This window comes from Xiphophorus maculatus, chromosome 10, assembly GCF_002775205.1.
Source record: "Xiphophorus maculatus strain JP 163 A chromosome 10, X_maculatus-5.0-male, whole genome shotgun sequence".
Lineage (NCBI taxonomy): Eukaryota > Metazoa > Chordata > Actinopteri > Cyprinodontiformes > Poeciliidae > Xiphophorus > Xiphophorus maculatus.
Window position 1 is genome coordinate 13,738,451 of NC_036452.1, and position 25,831 is coordinate 13,764,281.

At 39.1% G+C, this 25,831-nt stretch overlaps 1 protein-coding gene across 1 annotated transcript in view; it reads left to right on the plus strand.

Moving 5' to 3' along the window:
• The window catches only part of LOC102229454 (heparan sulfate glucosamine 3-O-sulfotransferase 3A1-like), a 34,092-nt gene extending 10,824 nt beyond the window's left edge, over positions 1–23,268 (plus strand). Inside the window, exon 2 of the mRNA XM_005794699.2 lies at positions 20,523–23,268. Within this exon, the coding sequence (XP_005794756.1) occupies positions 20,523–21,144 (622 nt within the window). The 3' untranslated portion in view covers positions 21,145–23,268. The remainder of the gene's footprint in view (positions 1–20,522) is intronic.
• The last annotated feature ends 2,563 nt before the right edge of the window (positions 23,269–25,831 follow it).

Below are 25,831 nucleotides of genomic sequence, written 5' to 3' on the forward strand. Positions count from 1 at the left end.
CAGCAAATGATCAAATAAAATTTATCACAAGCACAGGTTTAGTCTTCTTTGTTTTCCAGACCTCAGGTCAAAATTTTTCGAATCCCAACTTCAGTCTTTCAGATCTTTTACAGTTTATTAATAATAATAATAATAATAATAATAATAATAATAATAATAATAATAATAATAAAAACAAGCATGCAGACTCTACTAACTACCACCGGATGTCAGGCGGCTTGATTAAGGGGAGGAATCTGTTAGAAATTGAGTTTGCCAACCTGGACTTGCTCGTTGATAGATGGAGTGCAACTGCGCAACCCCTGCCTTTTTTACATAAAGATGGAAAAGGGTGATAAAGGGGCCGTGTAACAGCAGAGCCTGTGATTGATGGGCCCACAGGGGAGTGCAGAGAACCCACACAGTAATTCAATTAATCTTAACCTGAACACTAGTAATTGCTACTGTAACTAGGTCTGACTGTATATTAGGCAGGAAGGAGATTGCTGTCAGACGAGCATGTCCAACTAATAGCAGAAGGAAGAAACATGCATGGAATTCTGCTGTTTTTATGCCATTATTCTCTAGCCTAAAATTACGTTTTGCATGCAAATGAGACATTTGAGGCACTTTTTTTTTCTTCAGTTGCAAGCCAGGAATTGGAAAATGAGGATAAAAAAATCTGTACGAAATACGCTGCTGTTAATTTTTTAATAAAATTCTAGAATTGTCTCTGACAAAAATGCTCCTGTTAACAATATAATCCTTCATTTTTTGAAATATCTTTTATCTCAGAATCACATACGGAGACCATTGCCATACTCATAAACAGTGTCTTGTGAAAGTGTTTACATACCTCGAACGTTTTCATAACAACACTATAAACTTCATTGTGCTACACTAGGCTTGTATGTAATAGACCCACACAAAGTGGTGCATAATTACAAAGCAGGAAAAGGATACATAGTTTTCATATTTGTTTATCATAAACCCCTGAAAAGCATTCTGCATTCAGTCCTTTATTTTGACACCCCTAAATAACATCTAGTGTAGCCAATTGCCTTCAGTAGTCACCTAAATTGTAGAGATCTACGTCAGCTATTTTGTGAAAGTCACAGAAATTTGTCTAAAAAACACAATTAAACAATATTTAAAGCTTTAAAAATCTCACAGAGTGATATTTAGTCCAGCAGAAAATGGAAAGAGAATGGCACAACTGGAAATCTGAGTCTTTTTTGTTTGTTTTTGTTGGACGGGTCTGAGCATTAGTTCTGACAAAAACAAACTTAGTCTTTGATTGGCTTCCGCGATCAAATTAGCCTTCTGTTTCTGCTTTTCTCATGTCCAAAGATCCCATTAAACTCTACAGCAGATCCTTTCGGATTGTCAGAAATCCTTCGAGCAAACGTCAATGTATTGATTGTTTCCTGGAGGATCCCTACAGGAGTTTGGAGGCGTTTACCAGGAGACAAAGAGACGATACTTTCATTTTATGCACCCCCTGGAAATTAGATACCTTGAACATGTCATATACTGTAAATCAACTTTACTGTAAAATCTATGTTTTCTTTCTCTCCAGTATCTTTTTTTTCCTTTTTACTAGACACACCTCTGCTCTCCTTTCATGTCTTAAAATTCTTTCCTCTAGGTAGATTTTACAGCCGTAGTGTCTGGTATGAGATCTAAAGCGAGGAATTTGTAATAGCATGCTTTGCTAGTTTTTACATAAATGCAGTAATTTTTTTTTATCTGTGCAGTCGGCTGGTTCTGGATCAGCCACAGTCAGAGGGAACTGCTGCTGTGACAGCATAGAACCTTGTGGGACTTGACATGAGACCGAGACAATTTAAGCATCAAATTTGCGGTGGGGTCGGGGGTTATTATGTAATTATGTTGTCAGGCTGATTGTTTACTTTGACATCTTCGTCCCACATAGGCACGTCCTCGCCTGCAATCGAGGCATCAATAAGGAGGAGGAAGCCGCTTATTTAGCCACCAGCATAGACAGATGCACCAGATAAAGCATTTAAACTCCTTCCAATAAGATGATACGCGTGCAGCTTCTGCACCTCCTCAAACAGACCTTGCATTATTTATTAATTTAGCCAATTAGCAGGACTGAATTATTCACCCAGCTGCCTTGATCACATCCATTAACACCACTGTCATCTCATGTGAGATTCCTGCTACCTGGTGGAGACATTTGGCTTACTCCCAGCATTCTGTGCTGCACTGTGCTACAACCTGTTTTCCCCCTCAGGACAGTCTGGGAAACCTCTGGCTATAATGGCCACGTCTCAGAGGGAAGTGACCAATGATTATTTGCTTCCGATGTACTCAGAGGATGATAGCTGTCATCCGGGCCAAAGCATCCTGTTTAGTTCACCTATCTTGTTTTACACATACATACATTTAAAAGGGACTAAAATACAATGCATTTCCAGGAGATAAACCAGTTGTTTTGTTTCAAGATTTTATTTACAATCTGTGCTTTACTCAACTTGGCTCTACATTCAACAGCTGACACCTCACATCGATTGGTAAGATTCTCATCTACAAACAACAGCATGGCAGAGAGCATATGCATTACATGGGGTGGTGTAAAACTTTCACCGTGTGATAACCTTGGGTTAAAATTACTTGGTTTCACTATATTATTATACAAACAATTTCAAGCAAAAATGTAACAATGATTTCATTACTTTTATTATACTAATATTTTATTACAGTGATTGTTGCAGTGATGATTATAGATATTTATTTTGGTTATTATCCTATACTGTAGCCATCTAAATTTATCATTTCAACTTTATTTTTTTAAGATTATCAGGGTTTACAAATCATCATGCGTTTGTTCAGCTTCTTCCACTCATCAGGTCGTTCGCGCAGAGTCAAATTTTTCTCGGTGTCACAGTAAACTGGTCAGTAGGAAACGGTGTTCACGTTGAACTTTTTTGTATGCAACACAGCAGTGATAAGGTTGAGAGTCGGCGCAACCAGTGGTGGCTGCCCTGGTGGCATCCATTCAGATTGTGAAAAATTAAGGAATTTATCACATCCTAGGAAATGCAGGAAATCCTGTCTATTATGAAATCTCAACCGTCAGTTGATAGTGTGCACGGAGTCCACGCATCTCACAGAATAAACACAATACTCCTGAGTATGATGGAGCCTTGGCGTGCTGTTTCTCAGCCCAAACCAAGTTGCCTTGTTTTCCCTTTCTGAGGCATGAAAGTGAGCAGAACCACCACCAGACTTGACAATAGTCCTGAACAATAAATCCCAAAAATTACAAACAAAAAAGCCTGCCAGCTATAATTAGAATCCATCACATCTCATCCATCAGTCATCCTTTATCTGGAACCGTGTAATCTTCGCTGTAATCTTTGTTGAATAGGAAATGAGGAAAAACTACAATGACTTAAAGTAAACTTATATCCATGGACATAAATCATCCAAAGTAAAAGTAATATTAATGCTTATCATTGTGATCCTTTTTGTTTAGCTTTAAACCAGATGTAAATGAGCTTTTCCCACAGCTTTAAAAAAGTGCTTGTCACTGGGATTTATGGGGCCTCAAAATGCTGAACAAAACCTTTTCCTGTTTTTATTGTGTTTACTGGACACACAGGCAGGCCCACCGCACATTTGATAAAAAGTGATTTATTATCTTTTGCTTATCTGGCTAATTGATGTCCCCCCAGGTCTCCCTGGCAGCAGTAATTTCATTACACAAACAACTTAGAGAAGTTTGATTAACACAAATGAGAGTGCAACAACCCCACTAGTTTACATGTTAACCTACACATTGGGAGTCATGTCAGTTTCACATCGACTCAACCTTCATTCTGCTTTGACGATTAAAAGAAACAGGAAAGAAGGCTGAACTTGTTACTCTGATCATCCACCATGAAATACTGTAGTAAAACTGTAAATACATATGCACTTGTGCATACATATTGTGTAAATACACATTGTGTAAATACATATGCACTTGTGCATATGTTCGTGTTAAATTTCTAAAAGTGAAAGTTTAGTAAGCATCTACATTTAATTACGGTTGAATCTGTGAACTGAAGACTCAGATATAAAAGATGGAATCCATGAAAACTGGAATCTGCAACCTATTGTTAGCATAAACAGCCAGTTCAGATTTTTTGCACATTCCAACTTATTTTCTTAACAAGTCTATAACAGAGATAAAAGAGCTGCAGCTTTATCTAATGCAAATAGTAGTTTATAATCCAATACAAAATGGATAACAAAGCCAACCCACAAATGTTCACCAACACATATGTCTATTTTTTTTTATCTGATTTATACTTATTTCAAAACAAAGTGCATCAAAACACATTCTGGTTGCTGATATACTTGTACAAAAGTGATATTTTTCAGTTATATGCATTTACTCAACAAGACAGCATTTTTTAAAAGTATTTTCCCTCCCAGTCAGAGCCGATTAAGGGAAAATTGGCCGATTTTGACTACTTGCTGAACGATCGTATAAACAAAATAAATCTCTGAGGTAAATTTTTGCCTAAAACTAAAAGTTTAGTAAACTTTTCTATTTATATAAAACTGGTAACATCTGGATATGCCTGTTGTAATTGGAAAGTATGGGTCTTGCTGAATTATTTTCCGTTTTCTTCAGTAAATATATATCAACTCTGTATCCTGGAGGCTTATTGTCATTGCACAGCCTGGTCAGCTCAATGTGTTCCCACATGAAAAGCTAAGTTGTTTCCATCTGCCAGTATAATACAAATACTCTTTTTAGCTCTGAACCAAATAAAAAGGACAGATTTATTTATGCAGTTTTGCATCTAGACTTCAGAAATCTTGTGTGAGGAATGAAAATTAAACTATAAAAGTTTATGTGGTTCCCAGATTCTAGATATGGTCCCATATGACATTCTCACTATTGCATGGTTTTTCCTTACGAGCTAATTGTTTTAATTTATGACAGAAACCCACAATAGTACTTTCTGCTGCTAAAGTATAGTAAAAAAAAACAACATTTACTTATAAATGACACAGACTGGTGGAGTCGCACTTACTTCGCAATGGTGGAGTCGTGTGCTTTTACGAGATTTTTTTGTGTGGTTTTGGAAACTGACGGTCTGATGGGACAACCCCCCTGACCTCGGTTCTCCGCTGTCCAACCGTGACATTTACTGCACTCTTCCTGAGCATTGCGCTAAGACCACATGTGGGTTAATTGGAGAAAAAGTTTCTCGGCCTTTTTTCAGTCAGCTGACCTGCAATGCACAGCAACAAGTGGGGTAGGGGAAATATGGCATCTTTGGACAACTCATGTCACTGTACTTTCTCTGGCTATTCATTAAAAAGACCATCATGTTTCAGAATGGTATAATGTAATTTTTTTGTGTCTGTGTAAAAACTATACATATTTTTATAACAGGCCCAGGCATACTGTATTTCAAATGCAGTGTATATTTAGAGAGGGATGTTCAGTTTTTGAGTAAAGAGTTACGCACAAACTTAATGTTGAGTACCATCATAATGAAAGCTATGTGTTACCTTGGCGTTAACGTATTATGGGTCTGTTGCTGTTATTTATTTTAAGATCCTCATTATGGCCCTTGTAACACTGATGTTTACAAGTCAATATCCATGAGTTTGTTGGCCTCCAGAGACAGATGCATAATCGGACTTATTAAATTAAGAGCTCACAGTATCATCCCTGGTATATCTCCTCTCATTGTTAATGTTCTTGTTTGTTTTAATCATCTAATGATTGGTGAACATTACTGGAAAAGCTTAAACATACATGGACAAACTCAATGACTGTTTCTGGCGTATAATTTATAACATTGATATTTTCCATTTACCCCAGCAGCAGTGAATATTATTTTTCACTGCCCAGTTTTTTTCTTTAAATTTTTTTTGATCCAGCATTTCTTTTACTTTCTTTCTTTTATCAAGCTTGCTTTAAAACAGGGTTGGCTCAGACAGGGCATAAATCCAGCAGGAGGGATTTCCCCCTCGTCCACAAAGCTCCATTCTTTTTGGCAGTCAACTCCCAGTGTGCAAATCCAGCGCTTCATGTTGCCCTCTTGAATGCATGTTTTTGGAGAGCAAAAAAAATGGAAGAGAGCTCTAATACTCAGGGTTAATTTACATGAATGTAGAGATAGTTTTTACTACCAACCAGACCATATGCCTGTGTGGTCTTTGCTACACCTAGAGGACTTGCTCGTAAACCAAAACCATGTTTGCAACAATATTAATGTATGTTTATTCTCTAGGTTTACACTTCAACTGCAGGCTTCTAATGTAAATGCAAATGTGATTGAAAGTAGCTCATAATAGCCTCTATTCCACTGTCATGAATATGAATTGCATTAATATGCATTTCGTTTTGGTTTGCCGCTGCTGTTTGTCTGCACATGTGAATAATCATGCACACTCAGCCCCTCCTCATTATGGGCTTTATGCTATATTTATTTATTTTCTAATTGTGCTTTGGACTGACCATATTTCTTCACACCACAGCCTTTATCTGTATTTAAGGCACATCTGTCATTCAAGGATGGAAGAGTTTGACTCAGTAATAGTGCAAACAACAGCCATTATCCCTCTGCGGAGCACTCTCTCAATGTTAATGTGTTTTTAGGACGATTACATCAGTGTGAAATATTGAAAAATAACCCACTGATTGATCACATGAATCATCAGGGCTGTGTCCCCTCCTCCCTTGAACACCTCATTTACCATCTCTGTGGATAATATTCCAGGGCACAGCCTACAAGCAATCACCTGCTCACACAAGCTGTGGTTTGGGGGTTGTCTATGTAATCAGGTGGTCCTTGGTGACAATTGGACCAGTCCTTACTGACTATAACAGGAAAACAGCAGCACGGGCCTTAACTCGGTAATGCTTCCTCAATACATCACAAGTTTATGAGTAAAAAAATGGAAGGCAACATTCCTACTGGAGGTAACTTATAAGCTGTAGCTGATCATGTGTGAAAAGCCTTCAGCAAATTTATTATTTGACACTGCAGGTAAAATGTTCATTTGCACTTTTAAACTCTTAGCGCTTAAGTATATTTAGAGCTTTACTGGTTTGTCTTTCTACTTACCTTACATTTCTTACCAGTGGAGAGTTAATAGTTGAAATCAGCGACAGGGCAGTGAAGGAAGCTACATTGCATCACTTTCAAAGGGGATGTTACAGATGTTACAATATCCATTGGTTTACAGATAATTCAAAATTATTTACTTGAGTAAAACAATCCAATTGGCAATAGGTTTTTAATCATTACTTTGATAACAACTTAACGGTTTCATTGAGTCTGATGTAGGAAAGGAGAGATATAGACTTCAAATTTGTTGAGATTTCTTGTGTAATTATGACATTTGCATTTCTTACTGGTTTGACTGGTCTGCACTGTAATTGCCAAAGATGAGAGATATACAAATATATTCCCATTATGGATCTTAGGAAACATATGAAATTAGATTTTCAGGCACCATACAGAGTCAGAGAATAATGGCATCGTTAAAATAAATGTATGATATTTCAAAGGAAGTGAAAAAAAATGACTTGAATTCTTTAAACTTTGAAGATCTTACTTATGTCTTTTTAGCACTGAAAATCTTGTTAAATTTTAAGCGGGAAAAGGAAAACATCCCTACAGTATATCCATTGTCCAAACTTTAGAAAGGAGGTTATGCCTTGTAATTACATTCTATTTCTAGATCCATTCGTCTTTCCTTACAGAGAGCTGACAGGCTAAAACATTAGCACGTTGTCAGCGTCTCCTCAGACGCCGCACTTCTCCATTGCACTTTATATTAACTTCCTCCAACTCAGCTTCCCAGATAGAGTTACCTCTCTGGAGCCTGGGGAGAAAGAGGAGGTGTTTTCCTGTTGCGTGGCCGGTTTAGCAGAGCCATGATGGGGCCTTCTGCATTCTCACTGGAGGTTTGTTGGATTCTGGGTCACAGTCCTTCCCCGGGTGCCCGCTGGCTGCACTTTGGCTGTTCTGTGTCGGTTTAGCTCCTGTGACATTCCACATTGGGTCATTTTTCACCTTTTCTATCAGCAAACAACCTGCTCTCTATCCCTCCCCACCTTGCTGGCACTGCATGCAGCCACAGCAAGCTTGAGGCAACTGTTGCTGATAGCAAAGCGGTCTCGACACCTCTGCATCACCTGTTCGTTATGCATAACAGTGCTGCCTCAACAGAAACGAGCTGCGTGAAGTTCCATTTTCCCCAGGCTATTTATTTAATGGATAATGCAGGGGACGCAAAATGGAAATAACGCATTCGACCGTGTCTTTAACCCCGGCTCCTCCCTGCATGCCTTCCTGAACCGCATTTCTTCTCACCCCCAGTGAGCATAAATCATTTGGGTAACTTATTATCACCGCGCTGATTATTTATTCTCCAAGGAAGTTTGAGGAGAAGCACAAAATTTCTATCAAATATTAAAAGCTACCAGGGTGTGTAAATCTTGATCTGTTTCTGCCTGTGTCTTTGGGAGCAGAATCTTAGCGAAAGCTTGCTGAGATTGTTCAAGCATGTTGACATCAGAAGAAGAGATAAGTCAGGGAGCATTTATACATGCTAATCTTGGCCCTGCTCTGCTTCGTCTGCGGTGCAGGGATAGCAGAAAGGGGTTCAAGCTTTTCCCGGTGTGCTTTGGCCATGGCTTGGCTCTGAGATGAGAAAAATCACTCTGATGTGCCAGGCGCTTTGTATTCTGAGCCTGGGAGTTGAAGGATGCAGACAGGAGGAAAGAGGGAGGAGGCAGAAAGAAGAAGAGACAGTAATCACTTTTACACTCCGTGATATCGGTGTACACCTAACCCATAACTCCATCAAATATCTCCCACTCGCCCCCCCTTTCAACCTCAGTCTAAACAGAAACTTAATCTTCAGGGTTAGCCTGTACTTCAAGGCAGTTTTGCTGTCTTCCTAATTTTTTTATGGAAAGCTTACACTCTGGACTCCATGTGCTCCCAAAAGTGTTTAAATTTTACTGTCAAATATTTGGGTTTCATTATGGTGTAACTATCAGATTTCAAGTAGGAATTATGTTCTACTACCTTCCTCGTTCTTCTGTCTATAGATCAAGAAACACTGGGCTGAAGGAGAGCAAAAACTAATGAAATTCAGGACGATGGCAACTGAAACCTACACCAGCTCTCTGCTGTGAGGTAGACAACGGCGTCTGGGAGGAATGACGTTCTGGGTTCACAGCGAACTAATCTGGCAGCCCATCTAACTCCAGCACTCTTGGCTAAGAAGTTACCTGACTAATTTTGGCTTCTATATGCCAACGTTTGTGCAGAACAATGAAGCCCTCTTAGAAGTAGATCTATTTTAGAAAATCCCAGGCGGTTAGCAGCTCTCTGTACTACACCATCGAGAATCAACCTGTCAGGTTTTTTGCTTTAATTAGGTGTCGTACCGGACATTGATTTTGAGTGTGGATGCGCCACTGTAGTTTTATCAATGCATTGATATTCTTATCTGTGCTGTGGATGTGGGATGAAAATACCTGGAGATAAAAGCAGACACATTGAAGTTGAGGGGTTGGCAAGATTGAAAATGACATCGTCTCCACAAGCTTTTCTTCTTGTTGAAATATGCATTGTGTGGTAAAATAAGGAGACAAATTGTCTGATGTAGCACCAAACACACACGCATACAAGCACACACAAACACTCTCCACCACACCCAGCTCCTCCTCTTTTCCTTTGTTTTTCTTCATCCTTATGATCCATTATCATAAAATAGAACAGACTCCACTATCATCCACTTGTACTGAGCTGTGGGAAGCTTTCAAATAGCACCATGCCACATCTGCTCCTTTGGCAAAGAAATAAACTTTTCGTTTCCTAATGCCTCCTAATATTTTTACCAGCTGCATTAAACAACAAACATCTCCAGACATCTAATGTAGAAGGGTTTGATGTGTGCTACATAGATAATAGCTAAATACTGATGGCAATCCAGGAGGTTTTTTGGGATACTGATATTTTAGTAATGAAAAATGTACTGTATATTTTGCGGTTTCAAATCATGCCACGGTCAAATGAAAGCTATTGGTCAGCATTTAGCCTATTGCTGCAGTGAATAGAAAATTAACATAAGAAGCTAAGAAGCTGTTTTAGTTTAGCTGGATTAATGAACACTTACTAACATTACTAACACAAGGCTCAAGGAAGACAGTAGTGGGCCTAATGTAGACCCCTGTGGGACCTCATAACTTGTGTGTGCATGTGTGGGTTCTTTCCAGGTGCTCAGTCTTGATTGAATTGATAAAGTGCTCTAGAAGTACAGGCCATTTACCATTTAACTTTTTTTTCCCTCCCTTAAATTTAAAATTTAGGAGCTAATCATCTAAAATTAGTACCAGCCAGTTATGGAAGGCAAAGATCTAAAATCAGACATGAAATCTGTGATTTGTGCTAATTGTCACCTAGAGAGAAACATTTAGCGCTTTTCTCTGTTTTATGCCTAGTTTTGCTAGTATTTTATTATATACCTATCAAATCTGTGATTTGTACTAATTGTTTACAAAGCTAATATGCACAATTGACTTTTTGCATATTTCCTACTTTAAATGTAGTTATATAATTAGACTGAGAGGCCTTTGTTTTCACAAAACAGAGTTTGTCTCGTGTGCCATACAAAAACATAGTGAAATGTGTAAAAGGACACAAATTCACATAACAGCTGAAATAGCACAGCGCTACAATTGTACACCACCTCAAAACATTTCCTTTTTATTTGTAAAAATTGAATTTAGCTTCAATTACAGAAAATGTTTCTGTATTTACTTTCAAAAGTTTATTCTGGATCCGCATCAGAACCTATTCATACTGGAAATGTTCTTGAGACTCTTCATTATTCTTGTCTGATTAAGAAGTAATAAAACCATTAAGTATTGCTTTTTAAGGTTGTTTAATAAGTTGCATTTGGAAGGATTAATACTGAGCATACCTGTGAACAGCACATTTCTCTTGCAGCTGTTCCTCAGTTATAGAGAAGTCATCTTTATTTAAGAGAATATGTGTAACAGTTTGTGACTAAAGTGTCACCAGACAGAGCAGGGAGAATGTTCAGGAAAGTTTGCGTCTGTGTCTGTGCTGGTAAAAAGAGAGAACATCAGCGGGATTGTCTATCTGCCAGCTCATCATTTCAGCAGCTGTTTCATGAAGGATCAAACCCTCTACTTAAGTTATTAGAGTTTGCCTTTTTATTATTTAAATCACAAGCTGTGGGGATTTTTCTCATCTTGCCGTTCCTTCGTCTTTCGACACAAACAGCAGCTAAAGCAGCAGCAGTGGAGGCACTCAGGTGGGATGTGGGCCAGCAGAGATGTGGCACACAGCAGTTATCTTCCAAGCGACAGCCTATGTGTCGCATGTAAAAAGTCTCAAATGCTCATATTGAAAGTTTCAGCAGCTTATAATTCACCGTGCCAGTGGTCCAAAAGACACAAGATCAAGCCTTTTGTTATGGTTAATTATCAGAGTAGACCCTTTTAAAGCCTTCCATTTTGCGCTGAACAAATTCATATTTAATTTTGCTCACAAATTTGACACAGGGCTTTGAAATTTTCCTTTCAGATCAGGCTTAAAGGGGGAATTTAAATACCCTATGAAATGAGTCCTATTTGAGTTCATTTTCTATATTGTTTCAACACTAAAAACCATAGAAAAAGATAAAAAGGGCTGCACACTGGCCTAATGCTTCCTAATGAAACCACCTTTAGCATATGAGGGGACATTTCAAACCACAATACCTTGAAAATTAGCTTTGGCATTAAAGCCAAGTTTAGGTGTCTTATCTCTTATAAGCTGCTGAGTCCCAAAAAACTGACTTGGCAGAATGAAAAAATGGCAGAGCTTTTATCCAAAGCCAATCCCACTGAAGTGTCATTTCCACAAGCTCTGTCTCGAGCTGCTTGTAGCTCTGAACTGGGTCAGAGAAATATGAAAAAGTAATAGCAGTGCTTTCTGAGAAAAGCCTCACACTGCCTATGTGATGGCAGTTCATGTAACACACAGCTCCTTTAGGTTTATATGTACTGCTGAACTTTTGTCACAATTTGGTTTAATGCTAAATTAATCCAGATTTCTGGGTTTTCAGACACTTCAATCAGTAATCTTAAGTTATTTTTACTTGTACTGCCTATGCACAATATCTCCAACTCAAATGCATCTCAAAAGGCCAGTTTAACTTTGAAAAAATGAGAGAAATTATTAGTTTCTTTAAATAGAAAAATGTATGTTTCCCTGTTTGTATTTTAACTGTACGATTTGCATCAAACATTGCTAGAAATTTGACTCATTCCTCCTGACAGAACTGATGTGACAAGTTTAAGTTTTCAATTTGGTTTGCAATCAAAGCTTCGGCTTTGCTTTTGGCACAATGTTTTTAGGCTTGCAAATTCCACACTTTCTATGTAACAATAAAAATTATAAACAAATACATAAATAGTTTTTTATCATTTATAAAAATGAAAATATTTTATCATCATGAGCCTGGTGAAAATGTAAATGAATTGTCATAGTGACGGGAGGCTAAAAAAGTAGTCAGACAAACTGTTTTAGAAGGCCAGCAATTCAGAATGACTCTTGCTAAAAATGTTTGTATCCCTTTTGGATACAAAGTTATAATTCTAAAGTGAGACTACAGTATGTGATGTTATAGTCAGTAAAAGTTCCTTTACCTGTGCTGAGAATATTTAATATATTTGTTAAAATAAAAATAAATCCTTGAAGTGGTGATAAGCTAACAAGTTAGTGAGATGCATGTGGCTAGATTTGTATTTATGTGGAAAGGTCGGCTGAGCTTGCTGGCTGCATCAATCTGCCAGATCAACTGAGACTCGTTGGACAACTTTATGTTCCCCAAGGATGAAGTAAACCTTTGGACTTTGCTTGAAACTTTAAGTTGTGTAATGGTGTGAAAGATGTTCATGTCTTATAGTTTTTATTTTTCTTAAATTAGCTCAGCAGACTTACAATCAGTTGATGTGACTGACACACATCTCAGAAGCTTAAGTTAATATAATACCAATGATCAGTTCTGTATGCTTGGCCGTGTCCATAACTACACGAAAATGTAATTACTATGAGAACACAGTAGAATTGGTTTTCAAATTTTACACAGGAATTTTTCCACTTTGTTAGGTTTTTGTTTAAATTTTCTAAACATTTTAAATCTCCTAGTGGGAAATGTGGGTTCAGATGGATATCTTATTGAATTTGCTCCAAACATCTAAATCATGTCTTCTACTGTTTCTGTCACTTTACTCTTACTAATCTTTCCAGCTCAGTTCTGGACGTCACCTTACTGACCTCTGACACACAGCCTGGATCTGACTTCCAGATCCAGGCTGTGGATCCAACTTGTGGATCAAAGTGACTTAATCGCATCTTTCTAACCACTCTGCATCCCTCAATCACTCTTTCAAAGAGGCGGGTGAATAATTCAACGTGTGACCATAAAGATAAAGCTTTCTTTTACCCATTACGCAATATACTGGGGGAGAAGAAAAAGAAGACTGATTCTGTTAAAATACTGCTGACAAATTTATAAGAACAAGCTGCAAAGCCAACTATAAATGTTTTACGAAATCACATAGTGGTTTTTCTATGGAACGAAAGAAAGAAAAGAAAAGAAGAGAAAAGCCTCAGCTCAGCCGAAAGGCACATTTCCAGCTTGAAGATGCATTTTACAGGCTTTAAGAGAATGTTTTATCGCAGTGGGTTATAAAATACTATTTCATCAATAAATGTCAAACAAATAATAGCACATTTTGGACCACTTTTATCATCCTGTCCTTTATTTTTCATTTTAAGTGCGTATGAAAACAAAATAGAAACTTTGCAAGTGGAGCCACACTAACTAAAATCTTATTGCAACCATGTTTATTTTTTAAACCTGAATCTGAAGATAAATGCAAAATATATTTCAGCTTCTCATCTTCATTCATTTTTTAATACCAGGGAGAAATGATTCATGCTTACAAGCTTTATCAAATCAGTCATCTCAGCTTGTTATTGTTTTTTTTTTTCATTTTCAGCCTAATTTCCTTCTCTGGACAAAGTTAGAACACCTCCATGAAACCCATTCATATCCACTTTGTCTAACTTCAAAGATAACGACTCATCATTTTGAGAGCACATTTCCTGTTGTTGAAAAGCAGTCATTTTTATTTACTTAACACTCTTATTGGAAAGTGTCCTCCATGTTGGTTTCGGTTGCTATTTCTTAAAGGACGAGAGTTCACCATGTCCTCCTACTTCAGCTCTCTTATCTAAAGAGTCAGAATTACTTCCCAACTCCCTACATTTCCCACAAACATTGTTTTATTTCTTTTGGAGCATAATTAATATTTTTTCAGAAATATTGTGCTGGACTGTATTTTTCAACAGATCTATAGTTTATGATGTTAAGAATATCAAATATAAGCTTTCCATCAGAGTTTTCACTATAGTCAAAGCAAATAGGATTGCTGTTTTTACATAACATGGCTCATTGTATTACAGATAACCTTATCAGAATAGAGTATCAGACTTTATTTACAATTTTTGGCCAAACTAAATGGCAGTGATAAACACAATGGTCAACTTTGTAAGTTGACCATTGTGTTTATTTAGGAAATGGTCAAATGTGAGAAGAATATCTTTTGCCTTATTGAGGATATTAGTCAAACTGTTTAGTGACTTCCTCACTAAACATTGTTTTCTGAAAGCCCAGCAACTGTTGCAATGCTATGGCATATATAAAGTCAGTTGGTTCGGGTTATAAGCCAATGTCTTGTTGCATCCCTCAATAATCTCAGCGTTGCAGTCAGTTGAGTCTCATTTAATTTAGTCTTTGCTGGTATTAGTAGCCGTGCCTTGGTACTTGTGCAGACAAAAGGAGATTATGAAGGAGTTTTTGTAGGGTTTATAGAAAAGTATCTTTCTTTCCTCTTTTTAGGCTGAACGTGTCTTTACTTGTTATACCAGACAAGTAAAGAAACCTTTTACACTAGAGCTGCATTCACTCAGCCGCTATCACAACACACTTTTTTTTTAAGCTAAACAATAGCATTACCCATGCATGGAAAAATATGGAACAGTGGTGAATTTTTGAGGAGTGTCCAGCCAACCAAATTCACTAAAAGAGTTCATTATCGACTCATCACAAAAATACCCAGAACAACATCTAAAGCTGGCCCGTGGGGATGGTCTGATGCTGCTCTTCTGCTTTGATACCTGGATGACTTGCTGTTATTGTTTGAATCATAAATTCTGCTCTGAACCAAAAAATTATTCAGTAGCCATCATTTGGCAACTTTAAGCTTAAGTGCACTTGAACGATGCACCTCCACCTCCGATTTGTTTGAAAAACGAGTTTTAGACTCGTCTTGAAAAAGTCAGGACTGAAGTCTGATTCAGATGCCGCCGCATTCCCTTAAACAGGACGTTTATGCTTGAAAACCCTCCATTATGGCTGAAATCAAACAAATCGGCAAAGGCAAGTCGGCCAAAATTCCTCCGCAGTAATGTCAAAGACTCATTGCCAGTTACGCAAACAGTTTTTAGTTTAGGGGGCAATTACTTTTTCATATAGGGTCTGGTTGGTTTTGGCAGCCTTTTCTTCCAAGTAACAAAACCATTTGGACACTGCTATTAGTTTATGCTCTGCTCATCTACAAACAGCAGATTTGAAACATTTAAGTGTGACAAAAGACAAAAAAGAATAAATCTGAAAACGGGGAAAACACTTTTTTTCCTCTAGCACTTCATATGTTTTCATTTGAGCTGCTTTACGTATGGCAGCACAGCCGGTGCTTACAGCTCACACGGCAGGTGAAGTACTGTGTTTTCACGCAAGGCTGAGAAAGCTGTAGGGCTCCAAGCTAAAAAGAGTGGGCTTCCCCCACCACCGCACATCGGTCATTACTCTAAATCATCCCCTACTTCCTCCTCCTCCTTTACCCATTGACCTCCGCTTGCATCCGCTGACCTGGAAAATATCTGCCGAGTCCGAGCCACCGAGAGCGGTACTGGGCCCTCCCGTCGCCTCAAAATAGCAAAAATATTGAGCCAATTACAAGATTATTATCTGGTGGCAGTGGCAGGGCCACGCCGTGGGAGTGTTTTTATGCCTGCCAGGGCTCCCTGCTAGAGGAAGAAAAATGAACCAAAGATTGGTGGGGGAGAAGTGGTCAGCCCTCATGCCCACTTGCCTCCGTGTTGTTGCAACTCCTTTCACTTGACAGACATTGGCTGAGATCCAAACTGCTTACTAAAAGGTCATAGCCACCAAGAAAGGAGCCCAGTTGGAGCTGATTCTGTTTTACTTAGTGCTAATTCATTAAATGTTTAATGCATACACATGATTTACAGTTAAAAAAAAAATGCCATTAATGCACTCTTTTGTTCATTTGTGGTGAGACATGAGTCACAGGCTGTACATGGCTGCAGAGGGAATTAGTTTGCAAGTAAAACTCGGTCATTGGGAAAAGCAATGATGCGTCAGAGCCTTTATTTCAAGGTGGTTAGTTTATAGACAAGCTTACAAAGGGGTGCATTGAGTGATGGATTGCCTGTTGTTTTTGTAATTGGGAGTAGCGATGCTCTTGACATTCGTTTTCAAACGGTTGGTTCCATATAAGTAAAATTACAGTTTGTAATGTTCTGTCATGTACACAAACTGTTTGCTCTGTTTATGCTCTAAACATCTGTCACTCTTAATATTTGCCTTTTTTTCACTGCAGCTCCTACACACATGCCAGCGCAGTGAAACTGATTTAAAGTGAAGACTGCTGCGTTTCATTTAGGAGCTTGCGTCGTGTGTCTTGAACAGATCCCGCTGCCTGTATTTCCTGCGTCAGCGGGCTTTGGGAGTTGTATTTTAGCAGCGCTGTAAAGACATCAAAAAGCAGACTTGGGAGCTGCAGTAAATCTCGGGCGCTTGGACATTTTGTCATCTGTTACATCACCTACAGTACTAAAGCCGCTGAGGTTTTCCTTGGAAAGTGCTGCTTGCTGCTGCTGCACAGTGGAAAGAAAGACTTAGGCTTAATTTGCTTTCAGTTAAACAAAAACAGTGTTCATTGCTTCTCTTTTGAAGTGTGAAACTGAAGAGTTGTACATGCATTAGGCATGTGTTGACACACCCATTTTTGTTCTATTTTAAATGTAAGGATTGATTTAGAAGCCATGCTGCGAAATACTTCAAACCAAAAATATGAACCGTCCTTAAACCATTTCACATTTTGGAATGGCTTATCCAAAATTTGGGATTTTTTTTTTTTTTTTGTAAATGGAAAGAACACACTTTCTATACACAAAGTCTATTCTTCTATTGTTAATGTATAGAAAAACAAGCAGTAGTTCATTCTAGAAATATGAAAAAAAAAAAAATGTGTAACTAAAAAGGTGCCAAAGGTGGGCATTATTTGAGTCCATACTCTGTAGAACCACCTTTGGCTGCAATTGCATCTTCTTGGGCTATGTCTGTGGATTTGGATCTGTACTTTGACTGGACATTCCATCCCACTGTAGTTCTGGCTGCACGCTTAGGATTCTGATCCTGCTGAAAGTTGTTTGTAGCCACTAACAGATTTCCTTTCAGGATCACTTGACTTCCCTGAAGAAAAAATATCTTCACATCATGATGCTGCAACCGGCATATCACTGTGGGGATGGTGTGGTCAGGATGATGTGCAGCGTTTCTCCTAAGTACACCGTTTTGTGTTAAAAAAAACCCCAGATATTTACAATCAAAGTCAACCAATAAATTTGCTTCCTCTGACCAGGGATCACTTTTCCACATGTTTGGGGTGTCTCCTTTACTCACTTTTGGCTAACCGCAAATGAGACTTCTTTGAATTGAATGAATTTCTTTACAGAATGACGTCCTTCTGATTTCCCATTTTTGGCCAAGTTTGTGGTTGTGACAAAATGCAAAAAGGTTTAAGGGAGTGAATACTTTGAACAGCACTGCATAAAGTGACCTGTAGTGTATTTATTCCATGACTGCATTCCACAAGTGTATAGTTTTCCCCCTACATCAAGCTGAATACACGAGTGGTTTACGATTTCCATGCTTGGACAAGGCCGTCTTCGTGTTGTCCTGATCACAACATACCACATTCTTCCTGACTCTGAGGATCCCTCCTGAGTTTCCCAGCTCCACCACATCACTGATGAGAAAGCGTCGACCACAGAGCAAGCAGGACGCACACCATCAAGTATGGATGCTTCCTTTTGGACAGACTCATGTCTATTTCATAGCACAATAATATTCTTCTTCATTGCAGAGTTATACGTTTTACGGTCCTCAAGTCGCTCCCGAATCAGCATGATTACAAAATAAGCAGGAAGGAATTCAGACATGCTGGCGTCTGCAAGTCCCAGTTGATCAACAATTAGTCTCACTGCTCTTTATCATTGGCTTAGGAGCTTAGTAGCCTTTGTAGTCCCAGATGACATTGGTTTTTGTTTCAAGCACCATCGTACGGCCTCACTGTGTACTTCTGGTGCGATGAGCCAGAGCTAATGTGAGAGGAAAGGAGCCTTGTCCAAGTTGCTTGCTACACAGCTGTGGAAGACGTCCCAGATACTGAGAGGACTCTGGAGGTTGGGTCACGGTCAGAGTTGCAGGCTGATGTCGAGACATCGGTGCACCCTTGTTGGTGCTGTTGCCCTTATCGACCACTTCCCTCCTGTTCCTCTTCTGCTGACCTCGTGAACGGCTCCTTAAAGAGGAGAGCCACTCAGCATACTGAGCCACAAAGACTGGATATGCTGTGATATATCGACATCTGGCTTTTAGAAATGTTACGCTCAAAAAATACTTGTGACCAAGTAGTGTAGTAAATAGGTTTATTCCATAGTAACTTATAAGGTTTTAATTTTCATGCCCAAAATATGCAGGGCACTTTATATTGCTTTTATGGTTCACCAAAACTCCATGCCTTTAGTAGCATTTTCCATTATAGAATTTAAGTAATTTCTGAAATAGAAGACATAAGACCATAGTTGTTTTTCTCCTGCATGTTGCGTCATTTTGGGGAGGTAGGACATTGTTTTTTGAATAAGTGTCTCACCTAATATCTTAACTATATCCTCGAAAGATGTGTTTTAACCCGACTATAAACATCTTGGCAAACATTATCTCTTGTACCACCTACTAAAAATATTATCAACCCAAATTGGAAAGAGCCCATGTCCACATAATATGGGGATTTACAAAATGAGCCTTTGTAGCTAGTATGTATCCTATCCACACACACATGAATGCACTTTAAAAACAAACGGTCAAAACTAACATTTTTTGCGGTTTTCAAATACATATATATATTTTTTTAAATATTGACATATTCCAGAAACTGAACCATGTCTTCATAGTACGTGGCAAAATTACAAACCAATAATAAGGAGTAGTCAAAACTTAAAAAGTACAGTAAAGGCACTAGCAACCTTGAAACAATGTTGAAAGTACATTTGTTTTTGTTTTGTTTCATACTGAGCAAAAACTGCCAGAATAATCTCAGCCAGATTAGAAAGGTTTTTTTCTTTACATCACTGTCCTGCCACAGAGTGTGTCAGATGAAGGTGTACGCGTCAGCCTGGGGGTGGGAGTAATTACAAACAGTGTTCGAGCGAAGCTTTAAGCAGCTCCAGGCATCACATTTGTCACGACAGTTAACGTCTTTGTTTTTTTTTGTGCGAAGCTCAGCGACAGCAAACATCTCGGTGGCCTCTGCCTCATTTTCTTCCATGTATGTTAAACGGAGCATGATTGTACAACAGCCTCAGGACGACAAAGAAGGTTCTGTGCCTGTCATCTTGACTGGCAGGCACAAGCTGTTTGTCCTTTGATCATGTGTGCTTGTGTTTACTATTGGATGATCCTATAAACAACATGCTGAAGTGTTGAATAATCTGCAGACGTCCTCCTCTATGTGATCTCTGCAGATTTTTTTTTTTTTTTTTTTTTTTTACAGGTGTGCAAACTTTTTCAATTACCCCAATAACAGCCCAAGCCACTTAGCTGTTGCCCGTCCTCAACACCAGGCAAGCAAATGAATAATTGACACTTGCATTCTGTACTTTGGTGAATTTTAAAGCTGTATTCTGCAGAGACTCTAAATGGTAGAGGGAGGGCACGTTAATCATTCATGGGCTGCTTTTACTCACTTTGCTTAAGGTCACTGTCCTTACGGCCGCTGAGCAGAGGGAAAGTAGCAAAAGATAAACATTTTCCGGTAAGTGCAGGAAAGTGTGGAAGAAATTTTTTTCAGCTACCTGATCAGCAGTGCACAGCAGTGGGTGCGGGAGGGGCAGAGCTGTGCTAGTCTGTGCTAATGGCAGAAGGAAAGAAAGTCTCTCTGGGAACTCGATAAAAAGAGTCAAAACGGCAGTCATATTCAATAAATTTTGCAGTACCTTTTCAGGTGTTGTCGGCATAACTGACGTCTCTGCATTGTGCTTTTGTCGAAAGTGCAGATCAAATAAATATCCTACTTTCTCTTTATCATCTCTCAGGGATCTGATGCCAAAAACCCTGGAGGGCCAGATCACCATGGAGAAAACGCCCAGCTACTTTGTGACCAGAGAGGCCCCAGCGAGGATATCGGCCATGTCCAGAGACACCAAACTGATCGTGGTAGTGAGGGACCCCGTCACCAGAGCTATCTCTGACTACACACAGACTCTGTCTAAGAAGCCCGATATTCCCTCTTTTGAGAGTCTCACCTTCAAAAACAGGACTACGGGGCTCATTGACACCTCATGGAGCGCCATCCAGATCGGCATCTATGCCAAGCACCTGGACAACTGGCTGCAGTACTTCCCCATGGACCAGATCCTCTTTGTGAGCGGCGAGCGGCTGATCAGCGACCCGGCCGGAGAGCTGGGCCGCGTGCAGGACTTCCTGGGCCTCAAGAGGATCATCACAGACAAACACTTTTACTTCAATCAGACCAAGGGATTCCCGTGCCTCAAGAAGGCAGAGGGCAGCAGTAAGCCCCACTGCCTGGGAAAAACCAAAGGGAGAACCCATCCGAACATTGATCCCGAGGTGGTGCAGAGGCTACGGGACTTCTACAGGCCCTTCAACATGAAGTTCTACCAGATGACAGGACGTTTCTTTGGCTGGGATCACTGAATGTCTTTTTTTTTTTTTTTTGCTAAATAATGAGTGAGAAATACAATGGGTTCTTAGGCAAACACTTGATGGTATGAGAATTTGACACTTTGGGCTTTAAGTTGGAGCACACTAATCCTAACCCCAAATGTTGTCTTGTTTCCTCCAAAGTCATTCATTGAAAATTGAAGCTATTGGACTTTTCTAATAAAAAAAAAAGTCTTCTGAAATTCAGATAGTTACACACTTAGTTAAACCAGATATAAACATTAGACTAAACCTTGGCTCCTGTTAGTCAATTGGAATTAGCACAATTATTTTAATTTGTTAAAGTTACATTATTGAGATTTTTTGTCTTTTCGTCAAGTTCACAAATGTGCATTTATTTCTTAATATTTTGTGGAATAACCCATTAAAGTGTAAGATTTGGATTAAATATTTTGGGGGTATTCTCTACAAGGTCCTGACAATAGATTGCTAACATTTTGATCAATGTTTTAGTTTCTTCTCACAACAGTGGCCAAGTAATAAAGTAATTTCCTCATACTACTGGACATCTTGCAAAAACTATTTCTCTGAATGCATTTGCAAACTATATTCAGAATTGTTTTTGTATTGCTTTTCTGTCTGCTTGACAGTAGGACACCGTCCTTTAATGGTTAATTCACACATTTCTCACTACATTCGTCCCTGGGAGACAAACCAGCCTTCTTACTGAGCTATGTGATGCCTGGACATTACCAAACCCAAATAAATGATCGAGGCATTTCCACTCATTTGAAGGTTGTACGCAAGGATGAACCAAACTTGTGGAGATCCACAAGTCTCTTATTAATATCTTCATAGGTTTTTTTTATTTAATTTTTTTTCTGCGCTGGTACGCGACAAAGCAGCGTGAGGTGTTGCCTTCAAATACATCCCCTAGTGTGCCTCCAATTAACTCTGTTGTGAATGAACCAATCAGAAGCTTTCAAAGCTATTAAATCAGCATTTTTGGCTTTCTCAAGTGAAAGGTTAGTTGATGGAAGCATCCGAATGCGAACAAAGTTATAAAAGGTCTCTCTGAGTGTTATTCTCCTACCATCAGGACTTCCTCCACTCATTAATCAGCATTACCAGCTTTAAGTGATATGCAGAAGCTACAGATTAGGAAAACAATATGCAAAACTCTTTCTGCGGAAATTCTTCTGACCTGTGCTCATATATTTTAAGAACTCGTTTAAAGATTTAAGTCACATTATTCCATGGTGTCTGCATACATTTCCTCAGTTTGAATCCCAGTGGAAGTGAGACAGAGATGATGGGTATTATTATATTATGCAGTTTTTCTACACAGAAGTAACAAAATCAGTGGAGAAATAAGTTGTAAACATGCATTAAAGCGTTTAAAGTTTGTTTATAGCATAAGGAGTACGGAAAGATAAAGAAATGTATTTGTATTTTTGAAATGTATTTATTCAAAAAGTGTATACGCATTATGTATGTATTTTGAATAACTCAGCGATTGTTTTCTGAGATTATTAAGCCTTTCCATTTTGCTTTAGAGTTTTGCTTTATTTGTTTGTTTTTTTTCCTAACACCTCACTTTCAGGTTATTCACGTCTGTATGTTTTTTGTTTTTTTTGATATACAGAGATGAATGTGTTGTGTGAACACTTCGCTTTGCGCTCGGTTCCAGAGCTGTGAGTTTGTTATTTCAAGGGTCGTTTCCCCGTCTTCAGTTAATGAAGCCACAGGCAGAGAGAGAGCACTCAGTGTTATTTAAGCAACATCGACTCCAATGGAGGGAAAAAACACCTCCGAACAGGACCTTTCAAAACTGTGACTCAGATTTCCTCAACATGCCTCCTGATGAAGCGAACACACTCGACGCCTCCACCAGTTGTCCTTTACTTTGAAACCAGGCTCCTGTGGAGGTCTGTTTGAAAACCAGCGAGCATGAGAACAGTGGCTCAGTTGTGTTCCTAATTTCTAACTACTTGCAGTGTGAGACTCCTTATGAAGGGCAATGTGCCTGAAAATGCACACGATTGGCGTGTTTTTGGGTGTGTGTCGGAAAACAGTCAGGTAAAGGTTAAAAAAGTTATGCACTCAGCTGTTTGGGTTGTCACGTTCATGGGCACTCCTTCAATAAAATATGTGATAATGAAAGCATCGGTCTGTGTCTACTCTGTTTTCTGTCCACCTCAGAAAGCGTGGGATTTAATGGGACACCAAATCGGCAACATTAAAGACCAAACATTAAAGCTACTGTAGCGCCGCTCACGCATCTCACCAGCCCAGCTGCTAGCAGAATCATAACAGTGCTTGGCTGCTCCACTCATATCTCCTCTCATACACCTTGACATATTGTCTCTGCTTATCTTTGTCCAGCCTCCAAGGCAGAGTGTCAAAGGAGGGAAGGAAGGATTTGTTTTCTTATAACTTGGGGTCTGTTGGAAGCTTTTTTATTTGCATTTTGGGAAACTCAGAAGGACACTTTTCAGTATCAATGATATTTTTGATTGATCTATTTAGGATGGGTTGGTTTTTACAGTTAATATGTCGATTATGTTTTCTCCACTATGTAAAAAAAACCATTTATGAACAGATTTTTAATCAGCATTGCTATCATGTATTTGCCTCCTACAGATTTCCAATCCTTTGAATATCAGAAAGAAATAACTTTATAAATGAAGTTTCCTGATGATGATCTGATTTATTAACAGAAAATAATCTCTCCGAACAAACCTGAAGAAGCAACTAATTGTGCTACCGTTAATTTTAATACCAGGTAATGAGTCTTTTGCATCTGGATGTATTTTGGCCCACTCTTCACTGTCGAATTTAATTTCACCCATATTGGAGGGTTTTAGGGCATAAACAGCTCATTTGACGTGCCGCCTCTAGACTAAATGTGCAATACTAGTTGGCAGTTCATTACTAAGTGCTCAGCAGGCAACAAATATAATCCGATCCAGCCGTCTTCCACAAAATAACCTTAATTAGTATACTTCCACTAACTCAGTCTTCTAAGTAGTAAAGGTTAGTACACCTTGTAAAATTCTTACTGGCTAAATTGCAAGGAAAGAGGGCCTTAAATAGCTGATTCATAGCGACTCAACAAGCTTTCAGTTAGACAGTTAAAACTGTTGTAGTGCTGACAAACATGTAAATTATACACCATGTTGGTATGCCGCCTGACAAACGAGCAGTTTGCTCTTTTGAAATAATAAAAAGGCTTGTGCTGACTGACTGTGTGCTGAAATGATCTTGGGACACGCGCAGCGCTAAGGGAGCAAAGGGAAGCAGAGGTTGATGTCCATTTGTTGACTCGTTTAATTTGCTTGTTGTTCCTCCCCGAGTGGCTCAGGACGAGATCCTGTCTGATGGTTCTTTCACGGTAATAAACACTGACAGTTTTCCTCCTCACGTTTAAGCCTCTAGAAGGGTGGCTCGGTGTAAAAGAGAAAATGGAATGGCAACATCTGCTGGGAGAGGATGTGCAGGCCACCCCTGTCAGAGTGAATTCAGCTCAGTATCGATGGCATGGTCCTGGGGAGAGCTTCGAGCTTGAAAAACACAGACCGCATGTTCATGGATTTTTTTCTAACTCCTTTAGAGAGAGAGAGAGTCCGCTGCAGATAGACAGGCATTTCTTTGAGCTTTGCAAAGCTCTTTGATCCAATGTTTTTTAATCCCTCCCATATCCTTTGTTTACTCTTTCCCTCATTCCACAGTTTTCTGAATACACGTCGGAGCACCTGTGTCGAGTCACCTGTGCACAATTAGTTTGTCAAATTAAGCCCCTGAGGCCTCGTGGTGTTATGGTTTCTTAAATTGTGACTTTTACTTTATCTCTCCCATTGTCGGCTATGACGTCTCTCATTTTTCTCTTGGCAATGCTTCATAGATATTCCATATAGTTCAGGTCAGCTACCACGTACACAGCCTTTCCATAATGCTTGTCAGTAAGATGAATTATGAAACTTTCTAATATGTCCTGACATTGAACTTAGTAAAAAAAAAAAATCAGTGGACCAACACCGACTGATGACAAGGCTGCTCAATTCATTACTTACTATGGAAGCTTCGACTGTGACCTCAAGCAAGTTTGATTCAATGGCTCTCCTTTCTTCCTCTAGAGTCTTGGACCTTATATATATATATATATACAGTATGTGTCTGTGTTTTCGTGATTGAACTTGATAATGGACACAAATAAATTTTTGATGATATTCTCATTAACTGAGAGGCACCTGTTAATGGACTGTATGACTGCCCTCTGAGTAACTTTACACTCTGGGTAAACAAGTATGGAGTGTAGGGGTGTGTCGGGGTGTGTGTGTGTGTGTCCATGTCCCCATGGCCTCATAGCCCATGCAAAATCATGAAGTAAAAGGATTAGAGAGAGGTCGCTTTGAAGAAAAGAGCAGAAGTTAAAAATGGTGTGTGCAGCCAGAATACTTTATGCATTTATCCCAACCCTGGCCCAGTAGCATGTGCTGCAGATGTGGCTTGTCATTGTATCATAAGGAACACACACAGTGACCGTTTGGTTTGGAGTATGATCGCCACCCACTTCTGCCCCGCGGAGGGACATGTGGGGGATCAAACCTCTGTTTTCTCTGATTCCTGTGAGAGAAACCCTTAATCCTTGGCCTAGCCTGAGCAAACAGCTCCACCAGCCACACTCCACACAGAGTCCTAATCAAAACAGCCTGAGGTG